The sequence below is a fragment of the Pimephales promelas genome, chromosome 19, assembly GCF_988280905.1.
Source record: "Pimephales promelas chromosome 19, fPimPro1.hap1.1, whole genome shotgun sequence".
Taxonomy (NCBI): Eukaryota; Metazoa; Chordata; class Actinopteri; order Cypriniformes; family Leuciscidae; genus Pimephales; species Pimephales promelas.
Genome location: NC_142787.1, coordinates 1143911 through 1160001, shown reverse-complemented (window position 1 = coordinate 1160001; position 16091 = coordinate 1143911). Strand labels below are relative to the sequence as shown.

The 16091-nt window shown below is 40.1% G+C and overlaps 1 protein-coding gene across 10 annotated transcripts in view; it reads right to left on the bottom strand.

The window, feature by feature from the left end:
* Nucleotides 1-5173: 5173 nt before the first annotated feature.
* The window catches only part of rapgef6 (Rap guanine nucleotide exchange factor (GEF) 6), a 110609-nt gene continuing 99691 nt past the window's right edge, over nucleotides 5174-16091 (bottom strand). For 7 of the 10 annotated variants that reach the window (XM_089124022.1, XM_089124027.1, XM_089124025.1 and 4 more), the window contains 5 exons: nucleotides 13250-13342; nucleotides 12353-12512; nucleotides 10401-10813; nucleotides 8008-8247; nucleotides 5174-6136 (listed from right to left, as the gene is read on the bottom strand). In XM_089124022.1, coding sequence (XP_088980148.1) covers nucleotides 6114-6136; nucleotides 8008-8247; nucleotides 10401-10813; nucleotides 12353-12512; nucleotides 13250-13342 — 929 coding nt within the window. In that variant the 3' untranslated portion in view covers nucleotides 5174-6113. The remainder of the gene's footprint in view (nucleotides 6137-8007; nucleotides 8248-10400; nucleotides 10814-12352; nucleotides 12513-13249; nucleotides 13343-16091) is intronic. The other 3 variants (XM_089124023.1, XM_089124028.1, XM_089124029.1) reach the window with 3 other exon arrangements.

Here is a 16091-nt window from a genome sequence, read left to right as displayed (position 1 = left end):
CTGAGTTTATTAAACACCATTTACCTTAGGTTCCTTGTGGAGGTTCGAGATATCAAACCGCTAACTTATCTTTAATGTAGCGCCAGTACTGACACACACTGATCCAGGGCATTTATAAATGGGGAACAAAGGTACAAAGATGAGACACTTACCTTCTAAGCCCACATAATGTCTCTGGAAGATCAGAGAAGTCCTGCAGTGATGTTCAGTGGCGTAACTTACAGCAAACTTCTCTGGCATGATGAGCCAGGAGTGTGTGTGCAGCGCTGAGGTCCGATCACACGGCAGAAACCTGCTCATCTGAAACACATTTACTTTAAATCTGTGATGTTACAGCTTGAGATCTTCCAGCTTGAGTACTTTTAAAAAAACAGACATCAAGAATCAGCATATGAATCTTAACAATGGTGACAATCAAACGATGCATGATGCATGGAAACCACCATTCAAAACTCATCTATGACTCCCAGCATGCATTGCAGCTTGAATAAATTATGCAGTAGAATTGTCATCATCAAAACATAATCATAAGGCTCGTTTGACTTCATACGGCGCTGCACAGAACGACCGGTTGCTGACTTGAAGCAGTGCATGCTGGTTAAAAACTGTGTAGTTTTAACGCTGACTTGAGACAGCGCCGATAACATGATGTTTTATTAACAAAGTTCAGGAGAAGCACGTTCAGTTAATTCATCTAATAAGTCAATGAACATCAAGAGGTGTACAGTATATATAGCCGTTCTTTACTGCTGTTCTATGACTGTTTTCCAGCATCCCTCCACCAGGCCATCTCCTCACTTACTAGTCCTATCCCAAACCTGGGAGTACTCTGGGAAACTTCCACACATTGTACGATTTTGTCCTGTCCCAGACCAAAGATGATCTATCGTGGCGATTTCTGTGGTTATGGCTCCTAAACGCTGGTCCTACATCGTACAGTGAGAGAGGTTCAAGGATGGTGATGTCACAGGTTTGCAACCAAAGAAAGACTGCGATAATTATTATCCAAAATCCAAAATTTTGCATGATCATCTCACTGTGTGTTTGCTGCTATGACCTACGTCTACTGACTTGCCAATAAAAATACAACATGAAATGGCGAATTGATTAGCGTGAAATGGCGCTAAAATTTAAAACTATGTACCTCAAGCTCCATTTGCAAAATTGGCCTCTTTCCCTAAACATTACCACATCCATAATCTCATCTTTCACTTTCTCCCCTTTTTTCAGCACAATTTCCAAAGTGTGTTTCAACTTGCTCTGTTTGTTTACCACTAGCGCATACTGATGACATTTATTCTTCTATTCTAACTTCCGATTCAAGGCTTCTCACAACCCACTTTTGTCCTTCTGTTCAACGTCAGAACGCTGGCTCACCATAGGCTGCTCCTGCGTCAGCATCACATGCATGTGTTGTGTTCACATGACTAACATCGGCCAATAGTGGGCCGGCATTCTGACGTAGAACCAGTGGAAGCGCTGCACTGTTTACTAGACGCTCTGCTGTAAACGCCTAGCTTTGGACGCTTAAGAGTGTTTTGGCAGCGCAGCGTTTCTTCAGTTGAGACGTTTCGTTGCCATGATACAGAATATCCGCAGCACAGTTTACTTGAAACTGATTTCGCAGGTAATTTGTTTTATACTAAAAATGTATTTTTCATCTATGTTGTTGGGTTAGCTCTGCCGGTTGATGTCATTATACAGAAAGAATGTCGGTGTGGTATTAGCCCCGCCCCTCCTCCACTGTGATTGGATGGCTGGGTAAACAGTGACAGTGATGAGCGCTGCGTTTTTACCCAAAGTTGAACATTCTTCAACTATCGGCGACCGGTAAAAAACGCTGAGCACTTCAGCGTGAAAAAAAAAAAACGTTCAGCACCTCGTTACCCTCCCATTGAAAACAATTGAAAAAATACACCAGCCGTATGAAAAAATGCTTTGCTGGACAAGGCCTCATGTCAACAACATAGGAGAATGATGTGGAAGAGAAGAGTTTGTTGAATAAAGTCAATATTTGGGGGAGTCACTTCATTACATTGAGGTTGAACCACTGGAGTCGCATGGACACATGGATATTTTAACAATATCTTTACTACCTTTCTGGCCTTGAAAGATGCAATGCTGTTGCTGGGAAACCTCTTGGATTTCATCAAAAATATCTTAATATGTGTCCCAAAGATGAACGAAGGTCTTACGGGGTTGGTCTTACAGTAATAACTGACTGAGTTTTTATTTTTGGGTGACCTAACACTTTAACACTCTGTAGTGCGGAGTAAGTGCACCATAAGTGCACTGAGGGGTGTTAATTTAACACTGGGGATTTTTCTGTGGATTCTGTGTTTTATTTAATATTGACACAAAATGTGACCCAATGGTTCCTAAAACTCCATCAAGTGATCCAATGGTGTCCTAAAACTCCATCAGGTGACCCAATGGTGTCCTAAACTCCATCAGGTGACCCAATGGTGTCCTAAAACTCCATCAGGTGACCCAATGGTGACCTAAAACTCCATCAGGTGACCCAATGGTTCCTAAAACTCCATCAAGTGATCCAATGGTTCCTAAAACTCCATCAAGTGACCCAATGGTGTCCTAAAACTCCATCAGGTGACCCAATGGTGTCCTAAAACTCCATCAGGTGACCCAATGGTTCCTAAAACTCCATCAAGTGACCCAATGGTGTCCTAAAACTCCATCAGGTGACCCAATGGTGACCTAAAACTCCATCAGGTGACCCAATGGTGTCCTAAAACTCCATCAGGTGACCCAATGGTGACCTAAAACTCCATCAGGTGACCCAATGGTTCCTAAAACTCCATCAAGTGATCCAATGGTTCCTAAAACTCCATCAGGTGACCCAATGGTGTCCTAAAACTCCATCAGGTGACCCAATGGTTCCTAAAACTCCATCAAGTGACCCAATGGTGTCCTAAAACTCCATCAAGTGACCCAATGGTGTCCTAAAACTCCATCAGGTGACCCAATGGTGACCTAAAACTCCATCAGGTGACCCAATGGTTCCTAAAACTCCATCAAGTGATCCAATGGTTCCTAAAACTCCATCAGGTGACCCAATGGTGTCCTAAAACTCCATCAGGTGACCCAATGGTTCCTAAAACTCCATCAAGTGACCCAATGGTGTCCTAAAACTCCATCAGGTGACCCAATGGTGTCCTAAAACTCCATCAGGTGACACAATGGTGTCCTAAAACTCCATCAAGTGACCCAATGGTGTCCTAAAACTCCATCAGGTGACCCAATGGTCTCCTAAAACTCCATCAAGTGACCCAAAGGTGTCCTAAAACTCCATCAAGTGATCCAATGGTTCCTAAAACTCCATCAGGTGACCCAATGGTATCCTAAAACTCCATCAGGTGACCCAATGGTGTCCTAAAACTCCATCAGGTGACCCAATGGTGTCCTAAAACTCCATCAAGTGATCCAATGGTTCCTAAAACTCCATCAGGTGACCCAATGGTATCCTAAAACTCCATCAAGTGACCCAATGGTGTCCTAAAACTCCATCAGGTGACCCAATGGTGTCCTAAAACTCCATCAGGTGACCCAATGGTTCCTAAAACTCCATCAAGTGACCCAATGGTGTCCTAAAACTCCATCAGGTGACCCAATGGTGTCCTAAAACTCCATCAAGTGATCCAATGGTTCCTAAAACTCCATCAGGTGACCCAATGGTATCCTAAAACTCCATCAAGTGACCCAATGGTGTCCTAAAACTCCATCAAGTGACCCAATGGTGTCCTAAAACTCCATCAGGTGACCCAATGGTATCCTAAAACTCCATCAAGTGACCCAATGGTGTCCTAAAACTCCATCAAGTGATCCAATGGTTCCTAAAACTCCATCAGGTGACCCAATGGTGTCCTAAAACTCCATCAGGTGACCCAATGGTATCCTAAAACTCCATCAAGTGACCCAATGGTATCCTAAAACTCCATCAAGTGACCCAATGGTATCCTAAAACTCCATCAAGTGATCCAATGGTTCCTAAAACTCCATCAGGTGACCCAATGGTATCCTAAAACTCCATCAAGTGACCCAATGGTATCCTAAAACTCCATCAAGTGACCCAATGGTGTCCTAAAACTCCATCAGGTGACCCAATGGTGTCCTAAAACTCCATCAGGTGACCCAATGGTTCCTAAAACTCCATCAAGTGACCCAATGGTGTCCTAAAACTCCCTCAGGTGACCCAATGGTGTCCTAAAACTCCATCAAGTGATCCAATGGTTCCTAAAACTCCATCAGGTGACCCAATGGTGTCCTAAAACTCCATCAGGTGACCCAATGGTGTCCTAAAACTCCATCAAGTGACCCAATGGTGTCCTAAAACTCCATCAGGTGACCCAATGGTGTCCTAAAACTCCATCAAGTGATCCAATGGTGTCCTAAAACTCCATCAGGTGACCCAATGGTATCCTAAACTCCATCAGGTGACCCAATGGTATCCTAAAACTCCATCAGGTGACCCAATGGTGTCCTAAAACTCCATCAAGTGATCCAATGGTGTCCTAAAACTCCATCAAGTGACCCAATGGTGTCCTAAAACTCCATCAAGTGATCCAATGGTTCCTAAAACTCCATCAGGTGACCCAATGGTGTCCTAAAACTCCATCAAGTGACCCAATGGTGTCCTAAAACTCCATCAAGTGATCCAATGGTTCCTAAAACTCCATCAGGTGACCCAATGGTATCCTAAAACTCCATCAAGTGACCCAATGGTGTCCTAAAACTCCATCAGGTGACCCAATGGTGTCCTAAAACTCCATCAGGTGACCCAATGGTTCCTAAAACTCCATCAAGTGACCCAATGGTGTCCTAAAACTCCATCAGGTGACCCAATGGTGTCCTAAAACTCCATCAAGTGACCCAATGGTATCCTAAAACTCCATCAGGTGACCCAATGTAGCCATTTACATCCAGTCTAAGCTAGGCTAACGGTGGGTGCGTCAAACCGAGTTACAGCACGCACGGAGATGAAAAAGGTATGTATGGACTTATCTAACTTTGGGGGATACAGTAAATAAGCTAAAGTCCCAAAAAGTCAGAGTGTTCCTTTAAGTGTTGAGTATATTTCAGCTAGTTGCCAAGTGTGTCCCCAGCTTTACAGCGAACACGAAACATTAGTCGAGTTTCCAGAAAGAAATGATTCCTGCCCAGTAACTGGAGCGGTCACAACCCCAGATTTATTTCAACAAAATAGTGAAAATACAGTTTATATAGCGCACTCTCTTCTCAGCTGTACATGATCACATTCATTTACAATAAAACATACATTAAAAAACCCTTTATGCTTATATCATTAATACAATCAATGCTGTTCATAGCAAAACAACATACTCAAAAAATAAAACAACAGCAAGAAGAAAAGCATCTGGGTCCGGACAGGGAAAGCAAACCATACAAACGTAATACTCCAGTTATATTCCCTTAATATAATACATTAATGTCAACCCTATACATCGAAGATTTAGTTCATATACAAATGTGTTCGTTTGCTTACAGAGAGTAACAACTATCAAACCGTTTGCATTCTATACAAAAGAGCATTAACTAACAAGGACTGAAAATGCACATCTAGCATATAAATATATTTTCCCTTGACAAGCAATATTGATCTCGCTCACTATATACACCAACAGGAGTAGCAAATCCACATCTCAGACTGTACAATCGGACGACGCCGTCCGTGCGCACACACACACACACACGTTATTATTGCGTAAAAAACGAGGCAGACGCAGCGTGATGCGCATTTCAGCGACAAGAAACACTGTAAACCGAGGACGTGTGTGTGAACCGGTGTGAACGCTGCTGAGATCATGCGTAACCTTCACACACACACACACAGGAAGCTGTGCGCCACTAAAGTACCGTAAACACTCGTCTCTGTGTCTGATTCCTGCTCACACACACCACGAGACTCAAGTGTGTGTTCTCCCAGAGGAACCGGCGAGTGTGTGAATGAGAAGAGGTATTGGAGGAACGGGTCCGGCTGGACAGGCTTTCTTCAGCGAGTCGCTCCATGAACGGCTTTGTTTAACGTGTGCAAACCTGTCCCTGCTCTGGAGTGTGTGTGCAGCGATGAGGTCCGGTCACACGGCAGAAACCTGCTCATCTGAAACACACACACACACACACACATGCAAGAAGACGGTTAGTGAGGCGGAGTTTAAAGCGCTGAGAGCTTCATCATAACACACACAGCAAAGCTTCAACACAAACCTCAAACGCCACTTACACCCATCGGCCCCAAAACACCACCAGCTCACACTCCACCCCGACACAAATGATATTTCACGTTAATAATTATAAATCACACAACTACTAGAACCGCTAGATTTCAAACTCTATATCTTTAATGAGAAATGCCCAATTGAGAGATTAATGCATTTATTATATTAGGAATTTGTTTTAAAACAAATCAACACCAAACTGTACATTTAAACAAGTTATAGATATTAATATAATTAGTAGCCTACCGTAATTATCACACACAGGTGAAACTGGAAAAATTCGAATATCGCGCAAAAGTTAAAACTTAAAACTTAAAATGTAAAACTAATATATTATATAGACTCATTACATGCACAGTGAGATATTTCAAGCCTTTATTTGTTATAATTTTGTTGATGAAAACCTTTTCACACTATTCTAACTTTGAATTTGGTGTTTTCATATCTGTAATCCATAATCATCACAATTATAAGAAATACAGGCTTGAAATATCTCACTTTGCATGTAATGAGTCTATATAATATATTAGTTTCACCTTTTAATTACTGAAATAAATGAACGATATTCTAGTTTTTAGAGTCACAGTAAACACCAGTATTCGTTTAACAGCCACTGAAGTGGAAACACACTGATCATGATGATGATGATTTGAGTGTGTGTGATACTGATGAGGATACTCCTGTAGGTATTCTCCTCTCTCTGTTGGGATAATTAAGGCAAGACAGCCCCGGTCAATAGAGTTAAAACACTACAGATTTCACCCCAAAAATATCTGAAATGTTGTTTAAATATATTAGGTTATCTAATTAAAAATGCATTAATATTCAAACATTTCCAGAACGGAAATCTGCACATTGGATTCTTGTTTGATTTTGGCATATTAAAGGATTTCTCTTTTTATCTCTTTTTGTCCTCAATGGGGTCCAACGGGTCGAAGGTCAGATGTGAGTTTCAAAGTCTCGACACGATCCAGCCGAGGAATAAGAGTCTGATCGAGACAAACCAGCGACAAAATACACATTTATACACTTTAACCACTAATGCTGGTCTTGCTCGAGATGTGATGCGACACACATTACGTCATCAGGGTGAAAGGTCAAGCGTAAGAACGGACCCAGTGTTTACAAAGTCAATGTGCAAAGACCAAAGTCAAACGCCATTTACACCAAAAAAAAGGTAAAACAACGATGGCGGACGATTTTAATGTTGGAGGAGAAACTGAGATGGAGTTTTTTGCCCTATTCTACATATAAACACGCGTGACCTTTCACCCTGATGATGTAATGTGTGTCTCATCACAGCTCGAGCAGGACCGGCATTAGTGGTTAAAGTATATAAGTGTGTTTTGTTGTAAATGTGACTGGTTTGTCTAGATCAGACTCTTATTCCTCGACTGGATCGTGTCGAGACTTTGAAACTCACATCTGACCTTCGACCCGCTGGACCCCATTGAAGACACTATATGGAGAAACATCCTGGAGTGTGTTCCTCACAAACCTTCATTTCCACTGAAAACAGACAGACATGAACATCTCGGATGACGTGTGATTGGTGTGTAAATTATCAGGAAATTTTAATTCTGAGGTGAACTCCTCCTTTAATATCAGCTTTGATTAAACTGGACAAATGCTAGCGTGATCCAGAAGCAGTCCTAAATCATATTTCCTCAAGTAAAATATCATTCGCTTCTGTAGCTGTGGGGGGAACGCGAGCCGGCCGTGTTTGTGAGCTCCGCGGGGATCGGCCACATACCCTCCTCGCTCTCGGCGTGAGTCTGGAGAGCGACACTGGGCGGCCGGGACAGGGTGGGCTCGGCCAGGCTGTGTCTCAGCTTGCACCTCTGCAAGGCCACGCTATAATCGGGCGGCTTTACGTGGGCTTTTCCTCCGTCCTGCACGAGTGTGTCGCCCAGACTCAGGCCCTGGTACCCCGGCGGGGTCGGGGGTGGCGCCGTGAACCTATCGTCTTTGCAGGGTGACGTTACACAGTACACTGGCAGGAAGCAGGAGGACAGGTGCAGGAAGTGATGTGATGGAGGGGAAGGAGCACAGAAAACACACAAAACACACACAGACACAAGGCAAACATCAATTAAAGAAACGGGGTACGTAAATCAAAGAAACTGACACAAGCATGCACGAGTCACGACTCGAGGATGAACGCTGAACGCTTCACACCAACAGGGCACACAAACACGTCCTGAACTTGCAACATTATCGCTGATAGAAGACAATTAAATATATACAATCAGGGTTTGAAATTAATTTTTTCACTTAACGGTAAATTTGGCTACTAAATTTTTAAGTTACAGGCCATTCAGAACTTCTAACAGCGAAAATAATAATAAGCTAGAAAAAAAGTTGGCTTGAGAAAGACGGACCAGAGAGTTTGAAGAAGTTTAAAGTAGATTGAAATTTGATAGATGGATTAGTTAGAAAGAAAGAATAGTTTGAAAGAAAGAAAATGATTGGTTAGAATGAAAGGAAAGATTAGGTAGACAGATAGATAAATAATAGATAGATAGAAAGATTAGTTTCAATGAAAGAAAGATTAGTTAGAAAGAAAGAAAGATAGATTAGTTAGAAAGAAAGATGGATTAGATAGAAAAAAAGATATATTAGTTAGAAAGAAAGATAGATAGATAGATAGAAAGATAGATTAGTTAGAAAGAAAGATAGATTAGTTAGAAAGATAGATAGATAGATAGATAGATAGATTAGTTAGAAAAAAAGAAAGAAAGAAAGATAGATTAATTAGAAAGAAAGAAAGAAAGAAAGAAAGAAAGAAAGAAAGAAAGAAAGAAAGAAAGAAAGAAAGAAAGAAAGAAAAAGATTAGTAAGAAAAAAAGATAGATTAGTTAGAAAAAAGATAGATATATTAGTTAGAAAGAAAGTTATTTTTCGTTAGAAAGAAAGATAGAAAGATTAGTTTGAAAGAAAGATAGATAGATTAGTTTGAAAGAAAGAGATAGATAGATTAGTTAGAAAGAAAGGAAGACATATTTAGCAACAGATGGATGGATGGATAGATAGATAGATAGATAGATAGATAGATAGATAGATAGATAGATAGATAGATAGATAGATAGATAGATAGATAGATAGATAGATAGATAGATAGAAAGAAAGATAGATTAGTTACAAAGAAAGATAGATTAGTTAGAAAGATAGATAGATAGATAGATAGATAGATAGATTAGTTAGAAAAAAAGAAAGAAAGAAAGATAGATTAATTAGAAAGAAAGAAAGAAAGAAAGAAAGATTAGTAAGAAAAAAGATAGATTAGTTAGAAAAAAGATAGATATATTAGTTAGAAAGAAAGTTAGATTCGTTAGAAAGAAAGATAGAAAGATTAGTTTGAAAGAAAGATAGATAGATTAGTTAGAAAGAAAGATAGATAGATTAGTTAGAAAGAAAGGAAGACATATTTAGTAACAGATGGATGGATGGATGGATGGATAGATAGATAAACAGATAGATTTGTCTTAGATGAACTTCCCCAGAAATGTGAGTAAACATAATAAGTAATGCGCCAAATTGCTCGTAATTTGACAGTGTTTTCCAGCCAAAGTTGATTCGTATTTGTAATTGTTCATTTCAAACCCTTTGTTCACCAAAGCATCATGTGTTGACTTTCTAGCATCTCGCTGTTTAAAGTACTAAGAGTCAGGCGATATATTTACAATATTTGTAATTTTCAACAACAGTAAGGAAACGCAATCGCATTATAGTAATTCTGGCTGAAATCAGAGACATTACTAGTTGAAAATAAAGGTAATCATTTAACGGGCAACCCACTTTCTGAGCATAGCACTATCCAGATACATCTGACTTTGATTAAACTGATGTCAACTGATGTCTTTACTGTAAAAGTGTAGCAAGACTACCCTACATGTGCCCTATTTGTGGAAAGCGCACGACGTCCTGGGTAAATGACGTACACTGGTCAACATTTGAAAGTTCATCAAATGATGAAAGGATTGATCCACTTCAAATGTTGACTACTATGTACTGTGTATATATATGTGTGTGTGTGTCCTCGAGGTATCGAGACAGAAGCACTCAGCAGCGCAAGCCAAAGAGCTGCACACTGAGAGGACAGTGAAGTCTGCCGTGTCACGTGAAGAAGCCGAAGCTCGCGCTCACCTATGAGGCCCTTCTCCGTGCTGGACGTGATCATCTTGTAGGCAGGATCTGTGCTGTTCTGCCCGTCGGAGGCGGCGGGATCTGCGCTCTTGCGTTTGATGGTGTCGTAGCTTCCCTCGTACGTGTCCGACAGCGAGCTCGAGGACCGACTGGGCTCGGAGCCGTCTGGGATCGGGACCTCAGCGATCGGGCCGCCCATGGGCGTGTGGCGGTGGGTGAGCAGGTCGGGGGCGCGCGGGCCGGGGAGAGTCTGGAGGCTGTCGTGGGAGTTACTGGAGCAGGACGTCCAGCTCCCGCGCCCGCTGTCGGCCATCTCAGAGACCGAGGAGTGATTCGGCACCGTCAGCTCCTCGCCGCTCGTCGAACACGGCACGCTGGACTCCCTCATCGCAGAGGGTCGAGGTGAAGGTGAGCTAGGGCCAAAGACAAGTGCACTGAGTCGAAAATAGAGACAATACCTGGAGACTCATAACTGGAGTGAGTCCGTGCGAGTTGCAGTCTGTACGTTTTTAAAGGGATACTCCACTTTTTTTGTAAATAGGCTCATTTTACAACTCCCCCAGAGTTAAACCAGAGTTTTACCATTTTCGAATCCATTAGAAAAGTCGTTAGTAGTCAATGAGACCAGAAACTGTTTCGTTACTGATATTCTTCTAAATATCAGAAAATCGGCTGAATGGATTCGAAAACGGTAAAACTCGACTGTTTAACTCTAGAGGAGTGGTAAAATGAGCCTATTTACAAAAAAAGTGGAGTATCCCTTTAAGCATCTTTTTGATTGACAGGATATAACTGGTGTTAAAACATCTGCAGTTTTTAAACACTCGCCTGAATGAAAAAAGCATTTTGCTATCAAATAATCAAATTTGAACTTCACAAATAAAAAAAAGGTGTTGTGGGATATATACCTCGTGCCGGGCTGACATTTTCAGACATAATTACTTACTTTTATTAAGTTTTGCATTTGTTTTGAAAGAAAGAAAGATAAGAAGATAAGTTAGAAAGAAAGATTGATTATTTAGAAAGAAAGAAAGAAAGACAGATTAGTTAGAAAGATAGAACGATTAGTTAGAAAGAATGAAAGAAAGAAAGATTAGTTAGAAAGATAGAACAATTAGTTAGAAAGAAAGAAAGAAAGAAAGATTAGTTAGAAAGAAAGAAAGACAGATTAGTTAGAAAGATAGAACGATTAGTTAAAAAGAATGAAAGAATGAAAGAAAGAAAGACAGATTAGTTAGAAAGATAGAACAATTAGTTAGAAAGAAAGAAAGATTAGTTAGAAAGAAAGAAAGACAGATTAGTTAGAAAGATAGAACGATTAGTTAAAAAGAATGAAAGAAAGAAAGAAAGATTAGTTAGAAAGATAGAACAATTAGTTAGAAAGAAAGAAAGAAAGAAAGAAAGATTAGTTAGAAAGATAGAACAATTAGTTAGAAAGAAAGAAAGAAAGAAAGATTAGTTAGAAAGATAGAACAATTAGTTAGAAAGAAAGAAAGAAAGAAAGAAAGAAAGAAAGAAAGAAAGAAAGAAAGAAAGAAAGAAAGAAAGAAAGAAAGAAAGAAAGAAAGAAAAAAGACAGATTAGTTAGAAAGAAAGAAAGATCGGAAAGAACGATATTTAGAAAGATAGATAAAAAGAAAGATTAGTTAAAACAGAAAGAACGATTAGTGAGAAAGAAAAAAGATATATTAGTTAGAAAGAACGATTATTTAGAAAGAAAGATAGATTAGTTTGAAAGAAAGAAAGAAAGAAAGATTTTTAGAAAGATAGACATTTCCAGACATAAATACTTCCTTTTATTCAGTTTTGCATTAGTATAGAGATGTAAGCATCATCAAAGACTACTGTGTTTGTGATTAGTTTGTGCATTATGATCAAACAAAGACACAGAAAGCATATTGTTACCCATATTCACAACTGAACCAAGCGCTGATATGTTGTGTGATACGCACCTGGTGTCTGCGAGAGTGTGCGCAGGCGTCTCTGACGGGCAGCTGGCGGTGTTGGCCGTGAGCATGGAGTCCACAGAGCAGTTACTGACGATGCTGGAGCGGGACGAGATCTCGCTGGAGTCGGACAGCTCAGATCTGCCCACCGGCATCAGGGCGTAACCTATCGGAGACAGCAGACGGGAGATCAGTGTGTGCGCCGTCACACTCGCAGGACGTCATGAGCACGACACGGAGCCGACAGAGCAATCCAAACAACATCTGCCTTTATTACACAACTGAGGAAACTCACAGCCGGATCATAAAAGTGAAGAACCATGGGACAATCACAACACATCTCAACTCATCTGCTCTCTGAACAACTCCTCAACTCACTCCTCTGCTCTATGAACAATACATGACATCACACTTAAAAAAACGGCAAAGATCCCGCCATCAATCACTCGACTCGTGTCAAACACACCATCATGGTTTGGTGTGAAAAATAACCAATAATGAATCACACACTCGTTCACTGCGAGTGAATGTGTCTCGATGATGATGACAGGATCTTCGTCAACTCATCAACTCTCTGAACAATGCATGACATCACACTTAAGTAGATCCTGCCATCATTCACTCGACCCAATACTGGATCATGTGTAAATGATGATGATGATGATCTGTGGCTGAACTACAGTAATCACACAGTTCTGCTCCTGCAGTGTCTGTCTGTCTCCTCAGTGTGTGTGAGCTGTGTCACGGCCTCGCTCCTGTCCCTGGACTCGCTCCTGTCTCTAAAGAGTGTGAAGGGGGACCTGAAGCGCTTGCGTGGCTTCTCTGGCTGCCTCTGTCTACTGTCCTGCTGTCTGTCGCTCTGACACGTCATCTTCAGCATCTGTCTATGAAGGAAAGCCCCACCTATGCCGTACGTGCGCGCGGGCGCCCGAGTGGTGACCTCGCCGGCCAGAGACGACGACGAGCCCGACAGGTTCAGTCTGGGAGCTGCGCCTGCTGGGAGAGAGACATGCGAACATTTCAGGGTCAGTTCCACTCACGATTATTTGTACAGCGCTTTATACACGTCGTCTCAAAGCAGATTTACAGAAAATGCACGAGTCCACATTACGGTTATCAGGGGAAACTGACCAAGTTATGCATTTCAGAATCAATAATTCATGGAAATATATTTCTGAATAAATAAGGCCTTAATGCATGCATGCATATGAAGAGTTTGGTTCCAAAACGCGATAAACGCCATTTTTAAAAAAAAATGAGTTGCTGCAAAAATCTGACTTTTCAATACCGACCAGATACAAAACAATGCTTAATTTTACGTAAAATGGGATATCCGCCGTGTTATTATGTAATGTTTTCTCCTTTTCTTTCCAAACCGCGGCAAACGCCAGTCTCCCTTTTCTGCCACATATCCGCTAAACCAATCACAACGCACCATTCCACGCAATGTAAACAGTACCGGCAGCGCTTTAACTAACCCGGCTTCCTAGGTTTTCTCTATTTTGTCCTTTCGATCAACAAACAAACAAAAAAATGAATAATTTTGACAGCATTGGTGAACCTGCGGAGGGTAAGGCATCCTGCATGGGTAAACGTGACATCGGAATCGAATCATTTACGTGAGGAAGAAGATGGACTCGGGAGGAGGAAATGCCGGCTGTTGCTTGTTCTCACACGACAGCATCAAACTTCTGTCACGCTGACACACTGACCCCCAGAGGATCTTTTGGAAAACTTTCAGTTGTTTTATTCAAAGTCAACGAAAACCGAGCAGGACCGAGCCGGTTTACAGCTGATCACCGTCAAAAAAGTTCAGCGGCGACGTCCCAAGGTTGACAACAGCGATATCGTTAGATCATGCTTAATAAATCATAATTCATGATGATGTGCTCGTCTTAGTTAATGTTTTAATTAAGGTTTTGTTCATCCATGAATTCATGAATGAAAAACGTTGAACTGTTAAAAAAAACGTTGTTAGTTCCTGATGATATTAATATGAATTAATGCATAATTCATTTATCCATGAATTCATGATAATTCATGACATGAACCCTTAAAATGTTACCGAATATTGTTATATTAAAGCAATGGATTTATACTATGCACAAGAAATTCAAGGTGTATACAATTTTATTTTGATTAATTGCATTTTGAAAAAAAATTAATTATTGGATTTATTGCATTTTGGGGGAAAAAAACGATCTGTTTTTATAATAAATCTTTGGAAATCAAAACCTGGATTTCATTTTTTATTGTTATTATAATCTACAAATGCTATGTGAAAATTTGAAACCGAAAATAGTGGTTTTCATCTTCCCATTTTCTTGCTAAAGAAAACACAGTTTTACTCAAATTCATCAAAATGGATTTATAGCGTTTTGGAACCAAACTCTTCATATCATTAACGACACAATCAACCCTGACATATGAAATAATAGGCTTTTGAAATGGAAGTTTATTGGGCCTTTTAACAACATAATTAGAAAAAAAAAAAAATTTAATGCATATAAAAAATATGCACTGATATATTTTAGTGCTGGGCATCCAAAATAAAAGTGTGTGTTTAATATATGTGTGTGTACTGTGTATATATAAATGTGTTATATTTCTTAAATATAGGCATGCATGTGTGTGTCTACTTAATAATTATACACAGTACACACACACACAATGTGTATTATGTAAACACAAACTTTTATTTTGGATGTGATGAATGGCGATTAATGTTTGCCCAGCACTATTATATTTATATGGCCCAAAACTAAGATGAGATTATGATGTAAATCAATGAGATGTTTATAACAGTATAGCAGATACTGACATATAATCATATAAAATCACTCTCGTCACTCTATATTTGCCAATAATGTCTTAGTTAGGTGATATTTAATAGTGTTGAAACATATAACCCAATCACAACAATGATTGAGAGATGAAAAAATAAACGTGATCAAAAGCCTGATGATCATATTTGATGCATGATATTTCTAAAAATGTAAAAATTATGTGTGGATAATCAAGTAAACCGAAGCTGCTTTAGTCTGAAATAATACTGACGATACGAATGAGTGTGTGCGACAGGTTTATTGATCATGTTAGACGCCGTAGAAATGTGTGCATCTAATTTTATACAGTAGCTTTACAGGGTTAGCATCCGCTCCAGTGTGTCCGCTAAATGTAGTCATGTCTTTATGTGTGTGTGTGTGTGCCTATGAATGCATGCTTTTGTATATGTGTGTGCGTGCATGAAAAAAGTGTCCTGAATGAAAACTGTGCAATCCAATGTCACAGAAAAGACTTGAATATATGAAGAGCTCTTTTCCAAAACGCGTTAAACGACATTTTAAAAAAAATGAGTTTGTCGTGTCATTCTGCTGCGGACAGAACCCTTTCACTGCTCTATCAACGTTTCATGCCGAATCGCTATATTTCCTTGTTTAAAATGTACTGCAAGATACAGTTTCTTCCCAAGCCGCGATAAGCACCAGCCCTGTTTTTAGCCTAAACACGATAAATCCTCAAATTCAATGAGCGCTCTACACAATCCAGCACTGCGGCACTCTGAACAGAGGTTTATTATGTTCATTCATTCCTCAAAATGAGTCCTAGTTTTCTAGTCGACTAGTAGTAGATCATTTAAGCCATTTGTATTATCAGTAATCACATATATTGATTTAATTAAATGGGAGAGAAACCATATGAGCGTTTTTAATGGCATATTCCGCATCTCAACGTATGCATAAAG